Source organism: Oncorhynchus keta, chromosome 5 (genome assembly GCF_023373465.1).
Source record: "Oncorhynchus keta strain PuntledgeMale-10-30-2019 chromosome 5, Oket_V2, whole genome shotgun sequence".
NCBI classification, from domain to species: domain Eukaryota; kingdom Metazoa; phylum Chordata; class Actinopteri; order Salmoniformes; family Salmonidae; genus Oncorhynchus; species Oncorhynchus keta.
Window position 1 is genome coordinate 2,329,821 of NC_068425.1, and position 20,999 is coordinate 2,350,819.

The window sequence follows — 20,999 nt, forward strand, 5'->3', positions numbered from 1 at the left end:
CAGAAACTTTCAAAGTCCTTGAAATTGTCCAGACTGACTGACCTTCATGTCTTCAAGTAATGATGGAATGAGGGACTCGTTTCCCTTTGCTTATTTGAGCTGTTCTTGCCATGGACTTGGTCTTCTACCAAATAGGGCTATCTTCTGTATACCACTCCTACCTTGTCACAACACAACTGATTGGCTCAAATGCATTAAGAAGGAAATAAATTCCACAAATTAACTTTTAACAAGGCACACCTGTTAATGGATATGCATTCCAGGTGACAACCTCATGAAGCTGGTTGAGAGAATGCCAAGAGTTTGCAAAACTGTCATCAATGCAAAGGGTGGCTACTTTGAAGAATCTACAACAATAAAATATATTTGGATTTGTTTAACACTTTTTTGGTTACTACATGATTCCATATGTGTTACATCACAGTTTTGATGTCTTCACTATTATAGTAAATAGTAAAAATAAAGAAAAACCCTGGAATGAGTATGTGTGTCCAAACTTTTGACTGATAATGTACATATAATAATGCAGGTTAATTGTTCTTAGGCCGGGATTCAGTCCATGGAGCGCTGAGCCATTTAAAGGTAATTTCAGCCTTGCCTGGTTCCTCTATATAGTAAACACAAACTCTGGTTGAAAACTAGAAATGTCAGTGGACACTGTTTCTTTAATTGAATAGTTTGAGATAGAAATATGACCTCATCTCTCTTTTTGAGAATTTTGCATTCTGAAAATAAAAGAAAACATGATTTTATCAGCAACCCAGATGAGCAGCCTGCTATCATTGGAACTGTTAATCAGATTGCACATGTGTAACATTGATGTAATCTAAGCATGGACGACTATAAAGCTGGACATCAGTCAGTCAGTGTCTATGCATCAAACAGCCATCTGGTTGGTTGGATACTGACAGGAAAAGCTATGGGTTTTTGGGGACTACTGTCTGTAATTTTGCTGGTCCAAGATGCTGCAGGTGAGGTCAACAGAAATGTATTAATTAAAAGAGCATCAAATCGTTTTTAGCTTGCTTGGTCCACAGTAACTATTACATTCATCAGATAGTGATGACATTTGTTTTACTGGTGTTGTTTTCATTTGAGCATCATTAGCCTACATATTTGGACATGTACATAATTGTTTTGTCATCTACTAGAACAAAGAACTTCAAGCATATCTCTCTGTTTTGGCATTAGTGATCACTAAGGGCCTCGATTCAAACCATATTTATAGCTCAGATTTAAATGTAAATGTAATTTCCAACTGAGACGACATATGTGGCATTTACAGTGACATGAATGCAGCTTCTGCGAACGCGGGAACGTTGCCTTAAAATGTATTGCACTTTTGTGCAGCTCTTCAGCGCTACGAATGTCACCACTAAATATAGATACATATCACCACTATATCCTCTTAAAGGGGAAATCTGCAGTTGCTACATCCACTTAGGACTTATAAATTAAGCTGATTCTTGAAGAGTATCACTTAATAAATGCCTCGTGAGGTTGAGTTTGTAACCCATCAGAACCCAAAGCTTATTTTACTCCAATGTTTTGCAAAGTAAATGTAAACAAACATTATATAGCCTCAAAACATGGTTAAAACTGTCATTGTGATATCAGTGTTTGTACATGAAACAGTGTCACAGTCTGGCATTCTTTCCACCCTCCATCACCTCCCTCTCTAGAATCGTTTGTGCCCCAGGCTCGGAGCTCTATCGCGGGGGGAAAGGATGCTCAAAGGGGCAGCTGGCCGTGGATAGTCTACCTTTTAATCACGGATGATACAGGCGTCTTTAGCTGTGGCGGATCCCTCCTTACTGAGGAATGGGTGCTCACCGCTGCACACTGTGTTGACCCGTAAGTGTGTTTGTGTGTGAAGGAGGTTTGCATGTTGAACTCATTATCGTGTCTGCAGCCAAAATGACGTTTTTTCCATGGTTGTAATTTTCTTAACGTGTCTACAAGCAGAAAACCAGTTTACCAACTAGAATGACATCATTATCATTTCAAAGGCCAAATTTGCTTGCTGGAATAGAACCGAAAGATCTGTATGAAATATATCAATGTCTGTGTAATGTTTCTATCCAACCTGGACTCAGGGGTAGACATAACAGAGTAAACGTAAATCTGAACCATGCCGATTAGTATGATGTATGGTATCTATTCATTTGTGGATGTCCATCATCCATTTCGTATGATATGTTACAAATTGCAAGTCCTACAATATGTTATGAATTTTCTAAATGTTTAGTAGCAAGGTAGCTAAAAAAAGTAGTAACTAGTTGCAAAGTTGCTAATAACATAAAATGCTAAAGTTGTCCGTGATAAGATTCAAACACGCAACCTTTGGGTTAATAGACATTCACATTACAACCATCCTACTTTAGTTTTTTGCCTTGAGTAACCTATCTTATGTAACCATATCAAATGTAACATATTCTAATTTCAGTGTCTTGGATTTAAATGTACTATGTTACACCTAGTCTATGAGACCAGGCTGTTTTACCTGTCTGCATGTGTATTAGGAATGACAACCCTATTCCAGACCGTTCCTACATTCGTCTGGGGACACACAGCCTGAATGAGCCATCAGTGTTTTATCGAACCATCTCACGCATCGTCAGTCACCCACAGTACCAGAAACAGCGTTTGGCCCTGCTGCACGACATCGCTTTGGTGAAGATGAGTAAAAAGGTGTCCTTTTCCTCCCTGGTGGAGCCCATGTCCCTGCCCAAACCGAATGATTCCTTTGGCCCAAGGTCGAAGTGCTTGATCGCTGGCTGGGGCAATGTCGGGAACAATGGTGAGCAAACACACAGCAACACCGATATACAAACACTCACAGTGCCAGGTTCTAAAGCATAGCTTTGGTTGGTTTGATCTTGACTGAATGTCAGCATTCAATTCTGTGGGCGACATTTTAGTAGTGTAAAATAATTTACCACACACCTCATTATAAAGCTGGTGGTTCCAGCATTGAATGCTGACTGGCTGAAATGCTGATTGGATATGACCCCCCCAAAATGTTTTACCTTTCTAATTATGTTGATAACCTGTTTATAATAGCAATAAGGCACCTCTGGGGTTTGAGGTATATGGCTAATATACCACATCTAATGGCTGTATCCCAGCACTCCACATTGTGCATGGCCGGGGTATATTGGCCATATTTCACACCCCTTTGTGCTTTATTGCTTAATTATAATCTGGCAGTGTGATTTCTAAACTTTTATTTACTCAGAGGAACCTAATTGAGACCAGCTTCTCATTTACAATGGTGCCCTGAGGACCCCAAAAACACAATCAATACAACAACAAAAAAGATAAAAACAAGTTATAATAATCAATTGAAACATTTTCACATTGTTAAAGAAAGATTTCAAAATTAAATCAGAATGCCAGATTATAATAAGATATACTGTATTTTGTGCACTTTACACAATGTATTTTGTTTTCATCCAGCGTCTGTTTGTAGTTAGTGAGTATTTCTCCCTTAAATTCTCCCTCTCCCTGCCCGTTTCTATCCTACATTTGACTCTTCTTCTTTTTCCCTCCCTCCAGTGAAATTGTCTGGTAATAGGACCCTCCAGGAGCTGAAGTTGCCCATCGTGAAAAGGAGATTCTGTAAGAAAAAGTTTCCGGGCATCACTGACAACATGCTGTGTGCTGGCTCCATGAAAAAAGGGAAAGACTCCTGTCAGGTGAGTCCTATTTCCTGGTCTCCTGATTGGTACGTATACATGTTTTATACAAACACAGACCCTCCCTCTCTCTCACACACACACACGTGGGCACACACACTAGTGATGCGCCAGTCCCCGTGAGGCGGGCGGGTTTAGGATCATGACATTTTGTTAATTAATCAACAAATGTTCAAGATGGAAAAAAAGGAACTGTACAGATCATTCTCTATATTTTTGGGTAAGGGTCTTAGATTTTTCGCTTTATCACATAATCAGCTGGTTGTGGATGGGTTATTAGCAATTGTGGGTGGGTGCAGTTGAACAAACAGCTGACCCACATCACTGACACACACACACACACACTCTTTCTCTCTCTCTATCGTTCTCTCTCACGTACACACACACTTACTTGAATGTTGTAAATATATGTCTGTGTTGTTTTTCTTTGTTCTACAGGGGGACTCTGGTGGGCCGTTGGTTTGTCGCTCATCTGGTGAGTTTGTCCAGGTGGGAATCGTGAGTTTTGGGAATTCCAATGGCTGTGCTTTGAAAGGCTTCCCTGGAGTCTACACCCGTGTGAAACGCTACATGGACTTCATCAACAAGACTATAACCTCAGACAGACAGGCTTCTGCTGAGGCCTAGGTCACCATGAAACACTGTCTGTTTACAGTCCATATCCGCCTCTCGCTCTGTCTTCCCTTTCTCCTCAGTTCCCTTTTGAGCCAAAGTCCTTACTTGAGATGCAGCTGGAAGTGATTTAAAATGACAAGATATTGGTATTGATTGTGAATTACTTTGTGGGTTTATTCTTTACCAGGCCTTTAAATTATTGTCAAATATATTTCGAAGTATTTAGTCAACTCTTCCTTGAAGATACAAGATGTTGAATCTGTATTTGAAATATTTATTTGAAATATTGAAGTAGTCTATGCATTTGAAACCTGTTCTGTTTGAACACAGGGGTATTTGTAAATGATTTGGAAACAAGTAATTGAAAATAGTTTAAAATATAATGTATAGAAAATTATTAGAAAATATACAGAAAATACATATTTAAAATGTAAATACTTTAATAAACATGTATTTGAACCCAGGTCTGTTGTAAAAAAAAAAAAAAAGTTCAATGACTTACTGGCTCTGTCCATTTCAATAGTAGCTCCTTAGTAAACTGCAAGCATCAAAACCTTCTGTTTCAGTTTTTTTTGTGTGTGAAAGTGTCACAAAGTAGAAAGTGACTGGTTCTAGAATCTAGGTTGAGCGTTGTGAAGCAGCGACCAGAGCTAGGGTCCTCTCTTATCATCTGGGCCAGGGATTCCGATATCAAAGTATACAGCAGGAGAGACAGGGGACATCCTTGTCTGACATCCATGATCTCTAAATGCCAGGCATGTGCACAGATAGGGCTTCACCAGTGATCAAGCCTTTTGCCCATACTAAGAGTAGTAAGGGCCCTTTTGCCCATACTAAGAGTAGTAAGGGCCCTTTTGCCCATACTAAGAGTAGTAAGGGCCCTTTTGCCCATACTAAGAGTAGTAAGGGCCCTTTTGCCCATACTAAGAGTAGTAAGGGCCCTTTTGCCCATACTAAGAGTAGTAAGGGACCTTTTGCCCATACTAAGAGTAGTAAGGGCCCTTTTGCCCTTCTATCAGCTCGTACATTTTTTTTAGTTGATTAATTACTTTATAGTCTCTTTAAAAATATAGATTTTAAATGTAACGAATTGCACAAACTATCGCATTTAATATTCGTGAATCTTGAAAAATATCTCCTCCCCCACACTCCCACCTCAAGTGCGCACTTGCCTGACATCTGCATGTAGTGCGATGTACAGCGATGTACAGTAAGTGGTGAGTTTGAATACTGGTAGGTTACCTTTGAGTTGGACCTGTCATGTATGTCTTGTACTGTTATGGACAGAGAAGGGGGCAATTCACTTGTTTGTTAGTAAGCGGCAGATGCAAACTCAAATCAAGTAAAAAATAGTTTGGTTTGACAGCATAGCTAACTAGCTAGCTAACTAGCAGATTTACATCATAATTCGCTATGATCAGCTGATCTTTTCCCAATGTCACTCTTTATCCCACTGGGCACACAGTGGTTCAAATAACATTGTTTACACGCAATTTGAATGAATTCATTTTGAACTAATGTGGAATAGACGTTGAATTGACGTCTGTGCCCAGTGGGACGTCTCTAGTTATTACCCTACTAGGAGTCACTGGCATGAGTGTGTTGTATTAAATACATAGGTCATTGCAACAAAACAAAAAAACAATTTTATACAGAAACAGTTTGTAAATTATGAATTTTGAGTTGTGAATTTTCTGGCTGCATTTTTCATTTTGAGAACCTGCATCCCCAAAGGTCTGTGTCTGGCCATGCAACATGCAGCAAAGTTTAATGGGATCGTGGTGGAAACTACTGATGCACCGATATGACATTTCTGGCCCACACAGAACTACACCGGTAAGCAATATAAAGATTTGTTGCGGCCTTTTAAGCATTCTAGTACACTTAAATAGTTAACACACACACACATGGACGCAGCGGTCTACGGCACTGCGTCTCAATGCAAGAGGAGTCATGACAGTCCCTGGTTTGAATCCAGGCTGTGTGGGAGTTAATGGAATGTAACTAGGTGCAGCTGCCATGCTGAGGAAACATAATAACAATAATTAAATTAACAGGAAGTAGTAAGGACAATAATTACATTGGCCAGATGGAGAAATGGTGACACCTAGTGCATTTGCCGTAGGATAAAATGCCAAAGATTACATTAAGCTAATGTACATGAGTACATTCGCCAAGGACAAAATGACATTTGTTACACCTGGACATACTAATGTCAGGAGTACGTGGAGAGAGGATGGTAGCAAAATGACCAACATGTGAAACATAAGTGTGCAATAAATGTATTCTTTTTTTGTACGACATAAGGGGTCCCGCCACCCATACTATAATCTAACCCGAAGCAGATGTGGGCATTATTGGGCGTGAACAAGCAAAGAACTTGGACTCAAAGATAATGGTGGCGAGAGGACGAGGGGAGTGATTTCATTTACATATGGGATGTACCATATGTTGTATGTAAGGATGAAAAGCTATAAAGGCAAAGCTCTGTGCTCAGAGAGGTTGGTTGTTCCGCGGATCAGCACGGCTTTGCTACTTTGTAAGAAAGTCCATTTTGAATTCACAAGTTCTAAGTAAGAGTGTTATATTCTGAGGCAATATTCCACACCATATTTTGGCAAGCTTGCCAGGAGTTGAAGGGACCATAGGACAGTGACGTTTTTGGCTGGCGACGGTTTTTCTGGGCAGTCTCACAAATGTGTGGCCACCCAGCTATATCAGATAAGCTTGTTCTTACACAGTTTAATGTTTGTGTAAATTGCTTCAGGGATTTCTGTCTCAGCGGGAACGGCGTCATGTAGGTCTCTCCTTGCATTTCTTAAAAACCTAGTAATGCTTAGAGCTTTTGAAATCAATAAACTGCATGCATGCTTAAGCTTTGGGGGTTGTTAAACATCATTTTGCATGTGCATTTGTGAGGACTAAGTGCGTGGGGGGTTGTGGACCTCGCTGGTGTTGGCTGTTTGGCGGAGGGGGCTTGCACCTGCTCTGGTCGGACGGTACAACGGACCCGCATGGGTGACCTGTTTGGGTTGGGTTGTCCGGTCTGTTTCTACTTGGCCGAGCGCGACTGTTTCGGGACCTGTTTTGGGATGTGTGTTAACACAGCCCATTCAACCTGATCAGGCGGTTCGTGTTGGGTGTGTGATTCGGGTTGCCCCTCACACCGGTCCGTTCATCTGGGGACCTTGTGTGGTTTGATTGGTGCATTTGTTTGTTCTCTTTGGCTGGACTGTCTGGCCTGGTGTGGGGCTGCGGCTACCTGGATATATTGTCAACACAAATCAAATAAAAGTCCACGATACCGCTCTTAAACAATTATAAAAGGTCTGCTAGGTTTGTTTATTCACAAAACCGCCCCAACGACGTGGGTCTGCTTGGATCAATAGATAGGGCGCCGTAGGAACGTTGACCTGATTAGGCAAGGTTCAAATGCACAACAAATCCTGCGAATAAACGCTCCGTCTGGCTAAACAGGGGTCTGTAGTAAATCAGTAGGTCACACCACAATTGCTACTCTTTAGAACAGAGGTCCAAACGTAGTGTGTGTGAACAAATGTGAATAAAAGCCTGAATGATTGTGAATAAAAGCCTGAATGAGTAAAAGTTTCACTGTGTAGCGGAAGTGCATCAGAGTAAGTTAAGCAGCAAGGAAAAATTGTGTGTGTGTGTGTGTGTGTGTGTGTGTGTGTGTGTGTGTGTGTGTGTGTGTGTGTGTGTGTGTGTGTGTGTGTGTGTGTGTGTGTGTGTGTGTGTGTGTGTGTGTGTGTGTGTGTGTGTGTGTGTGTGCGTGCGTGCGTGCGTGCGTGCGTGCGTGCGTGCGTGCGTGCGTCATTGGTCCAGAGAAAGGATTACACAGCCTCTCTGTGACAGTTAATTGAATTAAGTTGAGAGGAGTGCGTCTGGCTCTCACTGGGAAGAGGGAATAAAATCAATAGATGTTGGATAAAAGGAACTGTGTAAAGACAGGACATTGACATAATAGTGTGTTAAGTGACTATTTTGTCATACATAGAATGTGTTAAATAAAGTATTAAACAAGGCATATATAGTACATGACATTGTATGAAGTGGAAAGATAAAACATACAGATGAGCATAAGCTATACTATATGGTTCAAATAAATAGTAATAACGAATACATAAAGAACAGCACCGTGGCATAGTTTATAGTACCTCATAGAGATACTATAGCACCGTGAAGGACGGTAGGAGGAAACAGTGGGTAATGAAGTACTCTGTAGCAGCAGAACCTTTAGGGAATAAAGCCTAAGGAGAGGACAGACGTGTAAGGTTACAGAAACTAGAAGAGAGAGTGGGTTTTGAGTAAATTCAGTAAAATAGGAATAAAAAACAATAAGTAACAGTAGGATAGAATATAATAAGTGAATAAATAAAGATAAGAAAGTACAAACATTATAAACAGCTGAAATAAACATAGAAAGGTATTAAATAGGATATAACACTGAATAAAGTTAAGATAATAAAATAAGTCAACTGATACAATGAACAGAACACCAGTAGAGATCTTAGGGGCTAGACACCCCCTAAGCAAAGAAGAAATCATAAAGACTTCTGTAAAATGGGAAAAACGCACAAAGAAATTGAACACTAAATGGTCAGCGGCAGGGACATTGGATGTCTCTGTGTGTGAGGAAATGGAGACTCTGATAAAGAACCACAAACCAAATGACAAGAAACAGAAAAGGAAATATAAGCGAGAGAGAGAAAATGAATTACCAAGAATGTTCAAGGAAGAAGGAGTTGGTCTGTTGAAAAGCATGAAGACAGCAAGAAAAATGCTGAAGAGTGATGAAAAACATGCAAAGGAAAGACAGAGTGGGTGACTGTTAAGATATTTTATCAAGGTTTAAGATAAATGATTAAATAATTCTACCAAGAAACTTAACCATCAGGGATTAGAGTTTATGTAGCATGAACAAGGAGTAATAAAACATTAAAAAAAACATATCTCCAACTCGGTTGGAGGGGGGGAAGAGAGGAATGCATGTGTGTGCCTAACGAAAACAAACTCCTTAACCTATGTTGGAACCGACCCAGAGTCCCGTCGTAGACAACCGCCTAGGGATGAGGACACAGAGGATGCTGATTCACCAGGCGGGAGCCCGGGAAGACCAGGAGCAGCGGAGGAAATTGAGACGCTGGGGAGGAGTCAGCAGACCAGGTGGAAGTCAGGATACGACTGATGCACCGCCTAATGCACCGCCTAATGCACCGCCTAATGCACCGCCTAATGCACCGCCTAATGCACCAAGAGGAGGACAAAAGCGAGACAATGCTGCAAACAACTGATATTCTCTCCTGAAGGGCCAGAGAGTCCAGGGTTGGGAGGGGGGTGACATGCCTGCTACTCCTAATGACATACAGTGGGGCAAACAAAATGATAATTTTTTTGGGAGTTCTTCAAAGGTAAATGATTTAATTTGATTGCTTTTCTTATTTTCATGAAAATGTTGCCTGATGCTAGCAGAGCCTAGCCATAGTTTATGCCATGATAAACTGACACAAATGCTTGTCTAGCGTTGGCTGTAAAGCAAATTTAAATATCTGAGATGACAGTGTGATTAACAAAAGGCTAAGCTGTGTCTCAATATATTTCATTTGTGATTTTCATGAATAGGAACATTTTTCTTGGAAGATTTATGTCCACTGCGTTATGCTAATTAGTTTGAGGCTACGATTACGCTCCCGCATGCGGGATGGGTAGTATCAAGAAGTTATATACCCTTTGTTGGCAATGACAGAGGTCAAACGTTTTCCACCAGTCTTCACAAGGTTTTCACACACTGTTGCTGGCATTTTTGCCCATTCCTCCATGCAGATCTCCTCTAGAGCAGTGATGTTTTGGGGCTGTTGCTGGGCAACAAAAACTTTCAACTCCCTCCAAAGATTTTCTATGGGGTTGAAATTTGGAGACTGGCTAGGCCACTCCAGGACCTTGAAATGCTTCTTACAAAGCCACTCCTTCGTTGCCCGGGCGGTGTGTTTGGGATCATTGTCATGCTGAAAGACCCAGCCACGTTTCATCTTCAATGCCCTTGCTGATGGAAGGAGGTTTTCACTCACGATACATGGCCCCATTCACTCTTTCCTTTACACGGATCAGTCGTCCTGGTCCCTTTGCAGAAAAACAGCCCCAAAGCATGATGTTTCCACCCCCATGCTTCACAGTAGGTATGGTGTTCTTTGGATGCAACTCAGCATTCCTTGTCCTCCAAACACGACGAGTTGAGTTTTTACCAAAAAGTTATATTTTGGTTTCATCTGACCATATGATATTCTCCCAATCTTCTTCTGGATCATCCAAATGCTCACTAGCAAACTTCAGACGGGCCTGGACATGTACTGGCTTAAGCAGGGGGACACGTCTGGCACTGCAGGATTTGAGTCCCTGGCGGCGTAGTGTGTTACTGATGATAGGCTTTGTTACTTTGGTCCCAGCTCTCTGCAGGTCATTCACTAGGTCCCCCTGTGTGGTTCTGGGATTTTTGCTCACCGTTCTTGTGATCATTTTGACCCCACGGGGTGAGATCTTGCGTGGAGCCCCAGATCGATTGAGATTATCAGTGGTCTTGTATGTCTTCCATTTCCTAATAATTGCTCCCACAGTTGATTTCTTCAAACCAAGCTGCTTACCTATTGCAGATTCAGTCTTCTCAGCCTGGTGCAGGTCTACAATTTTGTTTCTGGTGTCCTTTGACAGCTCTTTGGTCTTGGACATAGTGGAGTTTGGAGTGTGACTGTTTGAGGTTGTAGACAGGTGTCTTTTATACTGATAACAAGTTCAAACAGGTGCCATTAATACAGGTAACGAGTGGAGGACAGAGGAGCCTCTTAAAGAAGAAGTTACAGGTCCGTGAGAGCCAGAAATCTTGCTTGTTTGTAGGTGACCAAACTATTAAAACATAATAAATAAAAGGCGGTAAAAGGCGCCTTTTATTAAAAGGCGGTGGCCCGTTCCTGTAGGTTCATGCTCTACAACATCCGCAGAGTACGACCCTGGCTCACACAGGAAGCGGCGCAGGTCCTAATCCAGGCACTTGTCATCTCCCGTCTGGATTACTGCAACTCGCTGTTGGCTGGGCTCCCTGCCTGTGCCATTAAACCCCTACAACTCATCCAGAACGCCGCAGCCAGTCTGGTGTTCAACCTTCCCAAGTTCTCTCACGTCACCCCGCTCCTCCGCTCTCTCCACTGGCTTCCAGTTGAAGCTCGCATCCGCTACAAGACCATGGTGCTTGCCTACGGAGCTGTGAGGGGAACGGCACCTCAGTACCTCCAGGCTCTGATCAGGCCCTACACCCAAACAAGGGCACTGCGTTCATCCACCTCTGGCCTGCTCGCCTACCTACCACTGAGGAAGTACAGTTCCCGCTCAGCCCAGTCAAAACTGTTCGCTGCTCTGGCCCCCCAATGGTGGAACAAACTCCCTCACGACGCCAGGACAGCGGAGTCAATCACCACCTTCCGGAGACACCTGAAACCCCACCTCTTTAAGGAATACCTAGGATAGGATAAAGTAATCCTTCTCACCCCCCTTAAAAGATTTAGATGCACTATTGTAAAGTGGCTGTTCCACTGGATGTCATAAGGTGAATGCACCAATTTGTAAGTCGCTCTGGATAAGAGCGTCTGCTAAATGACTTAAATGTAAATGTAATAAATGTATATTATTCTGTGGCTAGAGTGGAGTTGAACCACAAAGACACAAACCAATGGAAGAGAAATAGGCAGAAAACCAGATTTGTGACTAAGTAAGAAGCATGTAATACATAAGAACCCATTCCAGTACTGCATCTCAATAGTTCAACATTTTATTTTTATTTATTTATTTATTGCACCTTTATTTAACCAGGTAGGCTAGTTGAGAACAATTTCTCATTTGCAACTGCGACCTGGCCAAGATAAAGCGTAGCAATTCGACACATACAACAACACAGAGTTACGCATGGAATAAACAAAACATACAGTCAATAATACAGTAGAACAAAATAAAACAAAAAGTCTATATACGGTGAGTGCAAATGAGGTAAGTTAAGGAAATAAATAGACCATGGTGGCGAAGTAATTACAATATAGCAATTAAACACTGGAATGGTAGATCGGCAGAAGATGAATGTGCAGGTAGAGATACTGGGGTGCAAAGGAGCAAAATAAATAAACAAATACCAGTATGGGGTTGAGGTAGGTAGATAGATGGGCTGTTTACAGATAGGCTAAGTACAGGTGCAGTGATCTGTAAACTGCTCTGACAGCTGGTGCTTAAAGCTAGTGAGGGAGATGTGAGTCTCCAGCTTCAGAGATTTTTGCAATTCGTTCCAGTCATGGGCAGCAGAGAACTGGAAGGAAAGACGACCAAAGGAGGAATTGGCTTTGGGGGTGACCAGTGAGATACAGTGGGGCAAAAAATGATTTAGTCAGCCACCAATTGTGCAAGTTCTCCCACTTAAAAAGATGAGAGAGGCCTGCAATTTTCATCATAGGTAAACTTCAACTATGACAGACAAAATTAGAAAAGCAAAATCCAGAAAATCACATTGTAGGATATTTTATGAATTTATTTGCAAATTATGGTGGAAAATAAGTATGGTAAGTGGGAGAACTTGCACAATTGGTGGCTGACTAAATACGTTTTTGCCCCACTGTAGGGATGGGAGAATCTGTGGCCAGGAACATCAGAAACTAGAAATTATAATGGGTTACAATGCCACAAAAGGGGGGTAGACAATTTAGACAAGCTGGTGACTGGCCACAAAAGAGGAACCCTACGCTGGCTACTGATATTCTTCAACATTTTGGACATCTCAGCGTACAACATGTATGTCCTCTGGATGGCGTTGAACACAGATTGGAACAGAGGGAATCTCCAGAGTAGACAGCTCTTTCTCGAGGAGCTATGCAAGGTATTGTTAAGACCTCAAATCCAGAGGAGGCAACATATCATAAAGCACCACAACTTCTGCAGCGATTGTGATTTGTTAAAAATAAACATGATTTATTCCACCTATTTCTTCATTATAATTTTTTTTAAATTACCAAAATGTATTTTTTTATTTTTTTTATTAATAGCGCTTTTGTTGATGAATGTGATATAGCAGAGGTAGATGGCAAATATTAACCATGTCTACATTGCTTGTAATTGATATAAGCCGACATCTAAGTATGAAGTATTTTTACGTCAATTGTTATGATTGTATTGTTTAAAAAACCCAATGATGTTGTGGGTCAATCAGACCAGCGAACATTGGGTGTATAACAAAAACATGAACACCACACAAGGGTTAATAAACCCTGTCTGGTCGTGATGCACTAGTGGTAGTCATGTAGGATTCTTAATGGGCTGAGGGAACTTTAGCATACAATTTAACCTCAGAGCACAACAACGACAAAGGTCTATAGTGACCAGTTTACATTATGAAAACATTCCTTTTCAACAGAAGTCCGAATCATATTGTGTTAACATATTATGTGATTCTTCATTGGAAATGTAAGGAAGATCTAGGTTCTGAAAAAATTCAGCTGAGGCATAATTATCCAAAGTCAAATCAGATTTATATAATATAGAGTAAAAAGAACCAAGCCACATTGATTTCCAAAGGATTAGTTAACAGGTGTGCCTTGTTAATAGTTCATTTTTGGAATTTTCTTCCTTCTTAATGTGTTTGAGCCAATCAGTTGTGTTGTGACAAGGTAGGGGTGGTATACAGAAGATAGCCTTATAGAGGGTAGAGTGTTGGGCTAGTAACCGAAAGATTGCTAGATTGAATCCCTGAGCTGACAAGATCAAAATCCAATTTTCTGCTGCTGAATAAGGCAGTTAACTCACTGTTCCCCAGTAGGCTGTCATTGTAAATAACAATTTGTCATTAACTGACTTCCATTGCTAAATTAAGGTTAAAAAAACAATTATGGCTAGAACAGTTCAAATAAGGAAAGAGAAACGGCAGTCCATCATTACTTTAAGACATGAAAGTCAGTCATTATGGAATATTCAAAGTTTCTTCAAGTGCAGTTGCAAAAACCATCAAGTGCTATGATGAAACTGGCTCTCACGAGGATCCTCACAGGAAAAGAAGACTTACTTCTGCTACACAGGATAAGTTCATTAGCACCTCAGATTGCAGGCCCCTAAAAAATGCTTCACAGAGTTCAAGTAACAGACACGTCTTAAAAGCAACTGTTCAGAGGAGACTGCGTGAATCAGGCCCTCATGGTCGAATTGCTGCAAAGAAACCACTACTAAAGGACACCAATAAGAAGAAGACACATGCTTGGGCCAAGAAACATGAGCAATGGACATTAGACCAGTGGAAATCTGTCCTTGGGTCTGATGAGTCCAAATTTGAGATTTGGTTCCAACCGCTGTGTCTTTTTGAGACGCAGAGTAGGTGAACTGATGACCTCTGCATGTGTGGTTGCCACCGTGAAGCGTGGATGAAGAGGTGTGATGGTTATTACCAACAAGTGAGCTAACTAACTATACAAGGCACAGTACATGAACACTCGTGTTTTATCATTGTAATCATCTATGGATTATGCTGAGAGACCAAGGATTAAGCTGTCAAAAGCTGACCATCTTCAGTTATTTGTGTAAATTTGGTAAGTTATACAACAAAATTAATTAGTTTATCTTTCTTCATTATTCCAATTCATTAAAAAAAATCACTCCCTTTTTATATTCAGATTTGACAAATACGTATCCTTGTTTCTTAATGTTTCATTTATTCTACTTTCCTGCACTAGTAACACATCTGACAGAATGATTTAGATGAGTATTTAGATTAGATTTTATTGAGGTGTTTCATACAGGTGTTTCTGTAGATTGGAGGAACTGCTGAACACTGTTGGTTTAGACGTTTCTGGAAACAATACAGCCTCCTAGTAGTACTGACTCTTATTGGAACCCTCACAGATTCCAAGGTAAAAGTCCTAATTTGGGCAGCAGGTGGTTTTCCAGTCACTGTATGTCTGTCTGTTCAATAAAAAATACAAAAGAGTGACAGACTCTCAGGTCCCTTGGTGCATCACACCACTGATCGCTTCACGTAGCCAGCCAGTACAGTGCCTTTAAGCCGGTGCTTGGTGGAGTCATAGACCCTCCGTCTAGAGCTCTTGGAGGAGAGCTTGGCACAGATCTCGCTGTGTTTCTCCAGGCGACTAGGATCAAAGCACCGGCCGCAGTGCTCACACTGCTTCAGCTTGGAGTTGGCTGCACTCATCCCAAATCGACGTTTCAACACCACCTGAATGAATGGATGTTATCAGATGGGCCAAATAATGGGCAGCTGGGCAACAGAGACAAGATATACAATATGTACAAACCAGATGAGACTGGTGGGAGGAGCTCATTGTAATGGCTGGAATAGAATAAAAGGAACGGTATCACACACATCAATCACATGGAAACCAATTATTTCATTCCAGCCATTACAATGATCCTATCCTCCTATAACTCATCCCATCAGCCTCCTCTGATACAAACACACGTGATCACCAACACTATACTAGATCAGCAGTTAGCATGGCTTTGGAATGTCAAGCTACTTTACCTGTCTGTCCTCCTTTTTCTCTTCCATGTTCAAACCCTTTTTGACTTCCTTTGGCTTGATCACAGTATATCTCATGGCTGTCTGCTTTGGCTTACTTGCCACACTGCTTTGTTCTTCATTTCTCCTCACCTCTTTACTCCTTTCTTCCTCTTCTTCGTTATCTCTTATCATCTCCCATAGGTCAGAATCCACCTTCATCAGGCAAATCTCCTGGATGAACTTCTCCACCTTTTTTCTCAACCGCTCTGTTGCGTTTTTCTCCTCTGAAGCCTGAGCATCCATCTTGGCCCCACTCTTAATCAGTTTCAATTCTTGGGTGACACTGATCAGTTTGGCCTTCATATATGCCATCACCTGCTCAGCCTCTGAGTTAAAGACGTCCCATACCATATCATCGGGGCATGGCGGTAGATCCTGTACAGTTAGGGTCTGAGTCTTGAACTGAACGTGTTTCTTCACAACCAGCCTTCTGTACTTTGAAGCAGCAGGACGAGGGCTGCCCTCTGGTCTGACTGGCTGGAATGGCTTCTTCTTGGCGTCATTGTTTGGCACAGTGACTCTGGCTCTAATGGGAGGCAGTGGCATCTTGGTGACCATATTGGCTCCATGGACTGCCTTCAATGGCTTGGCACTATGGAGGTAGATGTCTTTCACCACGCAGGTTTGATCACTCTTGGTACGGATGGGTTGCAGTGGAATATGGATGGGAGGAACAGTAGCCTTTCCTGACTGCTGAGATGTTGGAGCTACATGCAGTCCTTGACTCCTCCCATTGCAGATGGACCCCTTTTTCTGCAGTACGGGGATTCTGGAGGGAGGATGTGGTTTCTTTTCCACAGCCTTCAAACTGGCAAGTCGCTGCAGAGCACCCTTTCTTTCTTCAGTCAACTCCAGTACTGTGATTCTGGAGGTGTTAAAACTGTTTTGTTTGAGCCCTGGAAGCTTCTCAGTGGCCTTGGGTTGAGATGGCAGGGCAGGCTGAACGGAGTTGCTACTGGCAGCTCCAAGGTTTCCTGTTAAAGCATTATCTTCCTGTAGCGGCCGCAAGAATCTCCTCATCAAGGAGATTGACAGTGGCATTCTTCTAACCTCGTTCAGCAACTAAGTTTTCGTCTAGTAGCACTTTCTATATTTTATGGTGATCTACTGTGTTAACTATATCTCAGGAGGAATCTGCTAGATTGTTTTAGATACTGGTGTTCTATTTTTAGCAACCAGACACCAGAATGTTCAAACAGAACATTTGGAATTTATTGATCAGTTGTGACATCATAATTAAAATAATCCTTATTTTAAGTGTTTCTAAAATTCCCTATGGGGAGAAATGAATGGTGGAAATTTCCTTGTTTGACCGCTATGTTTTATGGATATTATGACTCATACTGTGGTACTCTATTGTACTTACACAAATAACTGGAGTTGGTCAGCTTTTGACAGCTTACTCCTTTGTCTCTGCATGATCATTTGCCTCCAACTACTCACTAGCATGAGAAATCTGCAGGTTATTTCAGTTTTAGCGTACTGGCTTTAGATTTTTTTTTAAATGTGGGTGTTAGCAGCTGTAGATGTTGCACCAGTTTCTTTCATACCCCTCAAGAAATAAATACCTGGGGGTTTGATGTTTAGCGCACCTTTTTCTGTTATGGGTCAGGATGGATGTCGAGAAGGGCAAGATTGAGGACACGGGAGGCAGCGGCGGCTCCTACTCCATCAAGACCCAGTTCAACTCAGAGGAGCAGTGGACCAAGGCGCTCAAGTTCATGTTGACCAACCTCGAGTGGCTTGGCGTGGGTGTCGTCTCAGTTTTACAACCGATTGAGGAGGAAGATGAGGACTCACCCTGGGTGTGCCCCTTGACCCTTCTAAAACCACCATTTTGTCACAATGTGTGACTCTCAAAAGTGATTCTTCTACAATGCGCTCCTTCATGTTTTGAGGGTGGGGAGAAGACTGGAGGAAGGACTTTTGAGATTCACCACTGGTGTGAGTTCCAATCCAATAAGTCTTGTTTCCTTGTTTGATTTCCATATTGACCATTTGAAAGGACAATATAAAACCTGGTAAATTGTACACATTCCAGTCCACCTAGACTCGTAGGTGTTATGAAGGGGAGCTATCTAAGACTTTTGGAGCACTCAATCCAGGATTGAGTCCTAATAGTAGCTAAGTGTCTTCTGGTTGTGTCTTTTCCTTCATATGCACATATTTTATGACACTGGATAGGTGAAAGCTGTTGTTTCCAATTTTCTTGTTGAGTTCTTAAAGATCAGTACACATGATGGGAAGAAGAGAAGGACATGTTGGAACTATTGAGATGCAGTACTGGAATGGGTTCTTATGTATCACATGCTTCTTACTTTGCTCCAGAACGAAGACTGGAGAGTCACAAATCTGGTTTTCTGCCTACTTACTGTCTTTGTGGTTCAACTCCACTCTAGCCACAGAATAATGTACATTTATTATGTTTTAATAGTTTTTCTTTTACTGTGCTGACTATGTAAAGATGGTTTAATTTCGCCATGCATTGGAACAGCATTGGAACGTTTGCCTTGTCTGTTCTGTCTCCCCACACGCAGGGCGCACCAAGGGTCTACCGAAAGCTTTGGCGTTGGGATTATGCTGTGCTTTTGTTCATTGGCAAATTCAACAAGGCAATCCTTTTACTACAAGTGACTTCTTGGTATAGATTTAAATGTAGACAAGGAGGCTTGTGGCAGTTATGTAATGCCCATTTCACTGTATGATTTTAGTTTTTCAAGTTCATTACACATATGAACATGCCAATAATGGACCCACACAGAACACCTTATGTAAAAGGATATTTCCAATTCTAACATTTGTATAAAAAAAACATGACATACAGTGGGGCAAACAAAATGATAATTTTTTTTGGAGTTCTTCAAAGGTAAATGATTTAATTTGATTGCTTTTCTTATTTTCGTGAAAATGTTGCCTGATGCTAGCAGAGCCTAGCCATAGTTTATGCCATGATAAACTGACAAAAATGCTTGTCTAGCGTTGGCTGTAAAGCAAATTTAAATATCTGAGATGACAGTGTGATTAACAAAAGGCTAAGCTGTGTCTCAATATATTTAATTTGTGATTTTCATGAATAGGAACATTTTTCTAGGAAGATTTATGTCTACTGCGTTATGCTAATTAGTTTGAGGCTATGATTACGCTCCCGCATGCGGGATGGGTAGTATCAAGAAGTTATATACCCTTTGTTGGCAATGACAGAGGTCAAACGTTTTCCACCAGTCTTCACAAGGTTTTCACACACTGTTGCTGGCATTTTTGCCCATTCCTCCATGCAGATCTCCTCTAGAGCAGTGATGTTTTGGGGCTGTTGCTGGGCAACAATAACTTTCAACTCCCTCCAAAGATTTTCTATGGGGTTGAAATTTGGAGACTGGCTAGGCCACTCCAGGACCTTGAAATGCTTCTTACGAAGCCACTCCTTCGTTGCCCGGGCGGTGTGTTTGGGATCATTGTCATGCTGAAAGACCCAGCCACGTTTCATCTTCAATGCCCTTGCTGATGGAAGGAGGTTTTCACTCACGATACATGGCCCCATTTATTCTTTCCTTTACACGGATCAGTCGTCCTGGTCCCTTTGCAGAAAAACAGCCCCAAAGCATGATGTTTCCACCCCCATGCTTCACAGTAGGTATGGTGTTCTTTGGATGCAACTCAGCATTCCTTGTCCTCCAAACACGACGAGTTGAGTTTTTACCAAAAAGTTATATTTTGGTTTCATCTGACCATATGATATTCTCCCCATCTTCTTCTGGATCATCCAAATGCTCACTAGCAAACTTCAGACGGGCCTGGACATGTACTGACTTAAGCAGGGGGACACGTCTGGCACTGCAGGATTTGAGTCCCTGGCGGCGTAGTGTGTTACTGAAGATAGGCTTTGTTACTTTGGTCCCAGCTCTCTGCAGGTCATTCACTAGGTCCCCCTGTGTGGTTCTGGGATTTTTGCTCACCGTTCTTGTGATCATTTTGACCCCACGGGGTGAGATCTTGCGTGGAGCCCCAGATCGATTGAGATTATCAGTGGTCTTGTATGTCTTCCATTTCCTAATAATTGCTCCCACAGTTGATTTCTTCAAACCAAGCTGCTTACCTATTGCAGATTCAGTCTTCTCAGCCTGGTGCAGGTCTACAATTTTGTTTCTGGTGTCCTTTGACAGCTCTTTGGTCTTGGACATAGTGGAGTTTGGAGTGTGACTGTTTGAGGTTGTAGACAGGTGTCTTTTATACTGATAACAAGTTCAAACAGGTGCCATTAATACAGGTAACGAGTGGAGGACAGAGGAGCCTCTTAAAGAAGAAGTTACAGGTCCGTGAGAGCCAGAAATCTTGCTTGTTTGTAGGTGACCAAACTATTAAAACATAATAAATAAAAGGCGGTAAAAGGCGCCTTTTATTAAAAGGCGGTGGCCCGTTCCTGTAGGTTCATGCTCTACAACATCCGCAGAGTACGACCCTGCCTCACACAGGAAGCGGCGCAGGTCCTAATCCAGGCACTTGTCATCTCCCGTCTGGATTACTGCAACTCGCTGTTGGCTGGGCTCCCTGCCTGTGCCATTAAACCCCTACAACTCATCCAGAACGCCGCAGCCCGTCTGGTGTTCAACCTTCCCAAGTTCTCTCACGTCACCCCGCTCCTCCGCTCTCTCCACTGGCTTCCAGTTGAAGCTCGCATCCGCTACAAGACCATGGTGCTTGCCTACGGAGCTGTGAGGGGAACGGCACCTCAGTACCTCCAGGCTCTGATCAGGCCCTACACCCAAACAAGGGCACTGCGTTCATCCACCTCTGGCCTGCTCGCCTCCCTACCACTGAGGAAGTACAGTTCCCGCTCAGCCCAGTCAAAACTGTTCGCTGCTCTGGCCCCCAATGGTGGAACAAACTCCCTCACGACGCCAGGACAGCGGAGTCAATCACCACCTTCCGGAGACACCTGAAACCCCACCTCTTTAAGGAATACCTAGGATAGGATAAAGTAATCCTTCTCACCCCCCTTAAAAGATTTAGATGCACTATTGTAAAGTGGCTGTTCCACTGGATGTCATAAGGTGAATGCACCAATTTGTAAGTCGCTCTGG

At 42.1% G+C, this 20,999-nt stretch overlaps 1 protein-coding gene across 1 annotated transcript; it reads left to right on the forward strand.

Moving 5' to 3' along the window:
• Positions 1 to 843: 843 nt before the first annotated feature.
• si:dkey-16l2.17 (tryptase-2) lies at positions 844 to 4,866 on the forward strand. The gene is made up of 5 exons (XM_035770676.2): positions 844 to 971; positions 1,683 to 1,854; positions 2,523 to 2,800; positions 3,559 to 3,698; positions 4,137 to 4,866. The coding sequence occupies exons 1-5, from the start codon at positions 920 to 922 to the stop codon at positions 4,323 to 4,325; spliced, it is 831 nt and encodes a 276-aa protein (XP_035626569.1). The 5' UTR covers positions 844 to 919; the 3' UTR covers positions 4,326 to 4,866.
• Positions 4,867 to 20,999: the final 16,133 nt, after the last annotated feature.

Bases quoted from the DNA above. Each gene is read 5' to 3' on its own strand.
- si:dkey-16l2.17 (XM_035770676.2), top strand. From the start codon at position 920: ATGGGTTTTTGGGGACTACTGTCTGTAATTTTGCTGGTCCAAGATGCT. The intron at 972-1,682 runs GTGAGGTCAACA...CTCCCTCTCTAG, and splicing joins GCTGGTCCAAGATGCTGCAG to AATCGTTTGTGCCCCAGGCT. The intron at 3,699-4,136 runs GTGAGTCCTATT...TTTGTTCTACAG, and splicing joins AAGGGAAAGACTCCTGTCAG to GGGGACTCTGGTGGGCCGTT.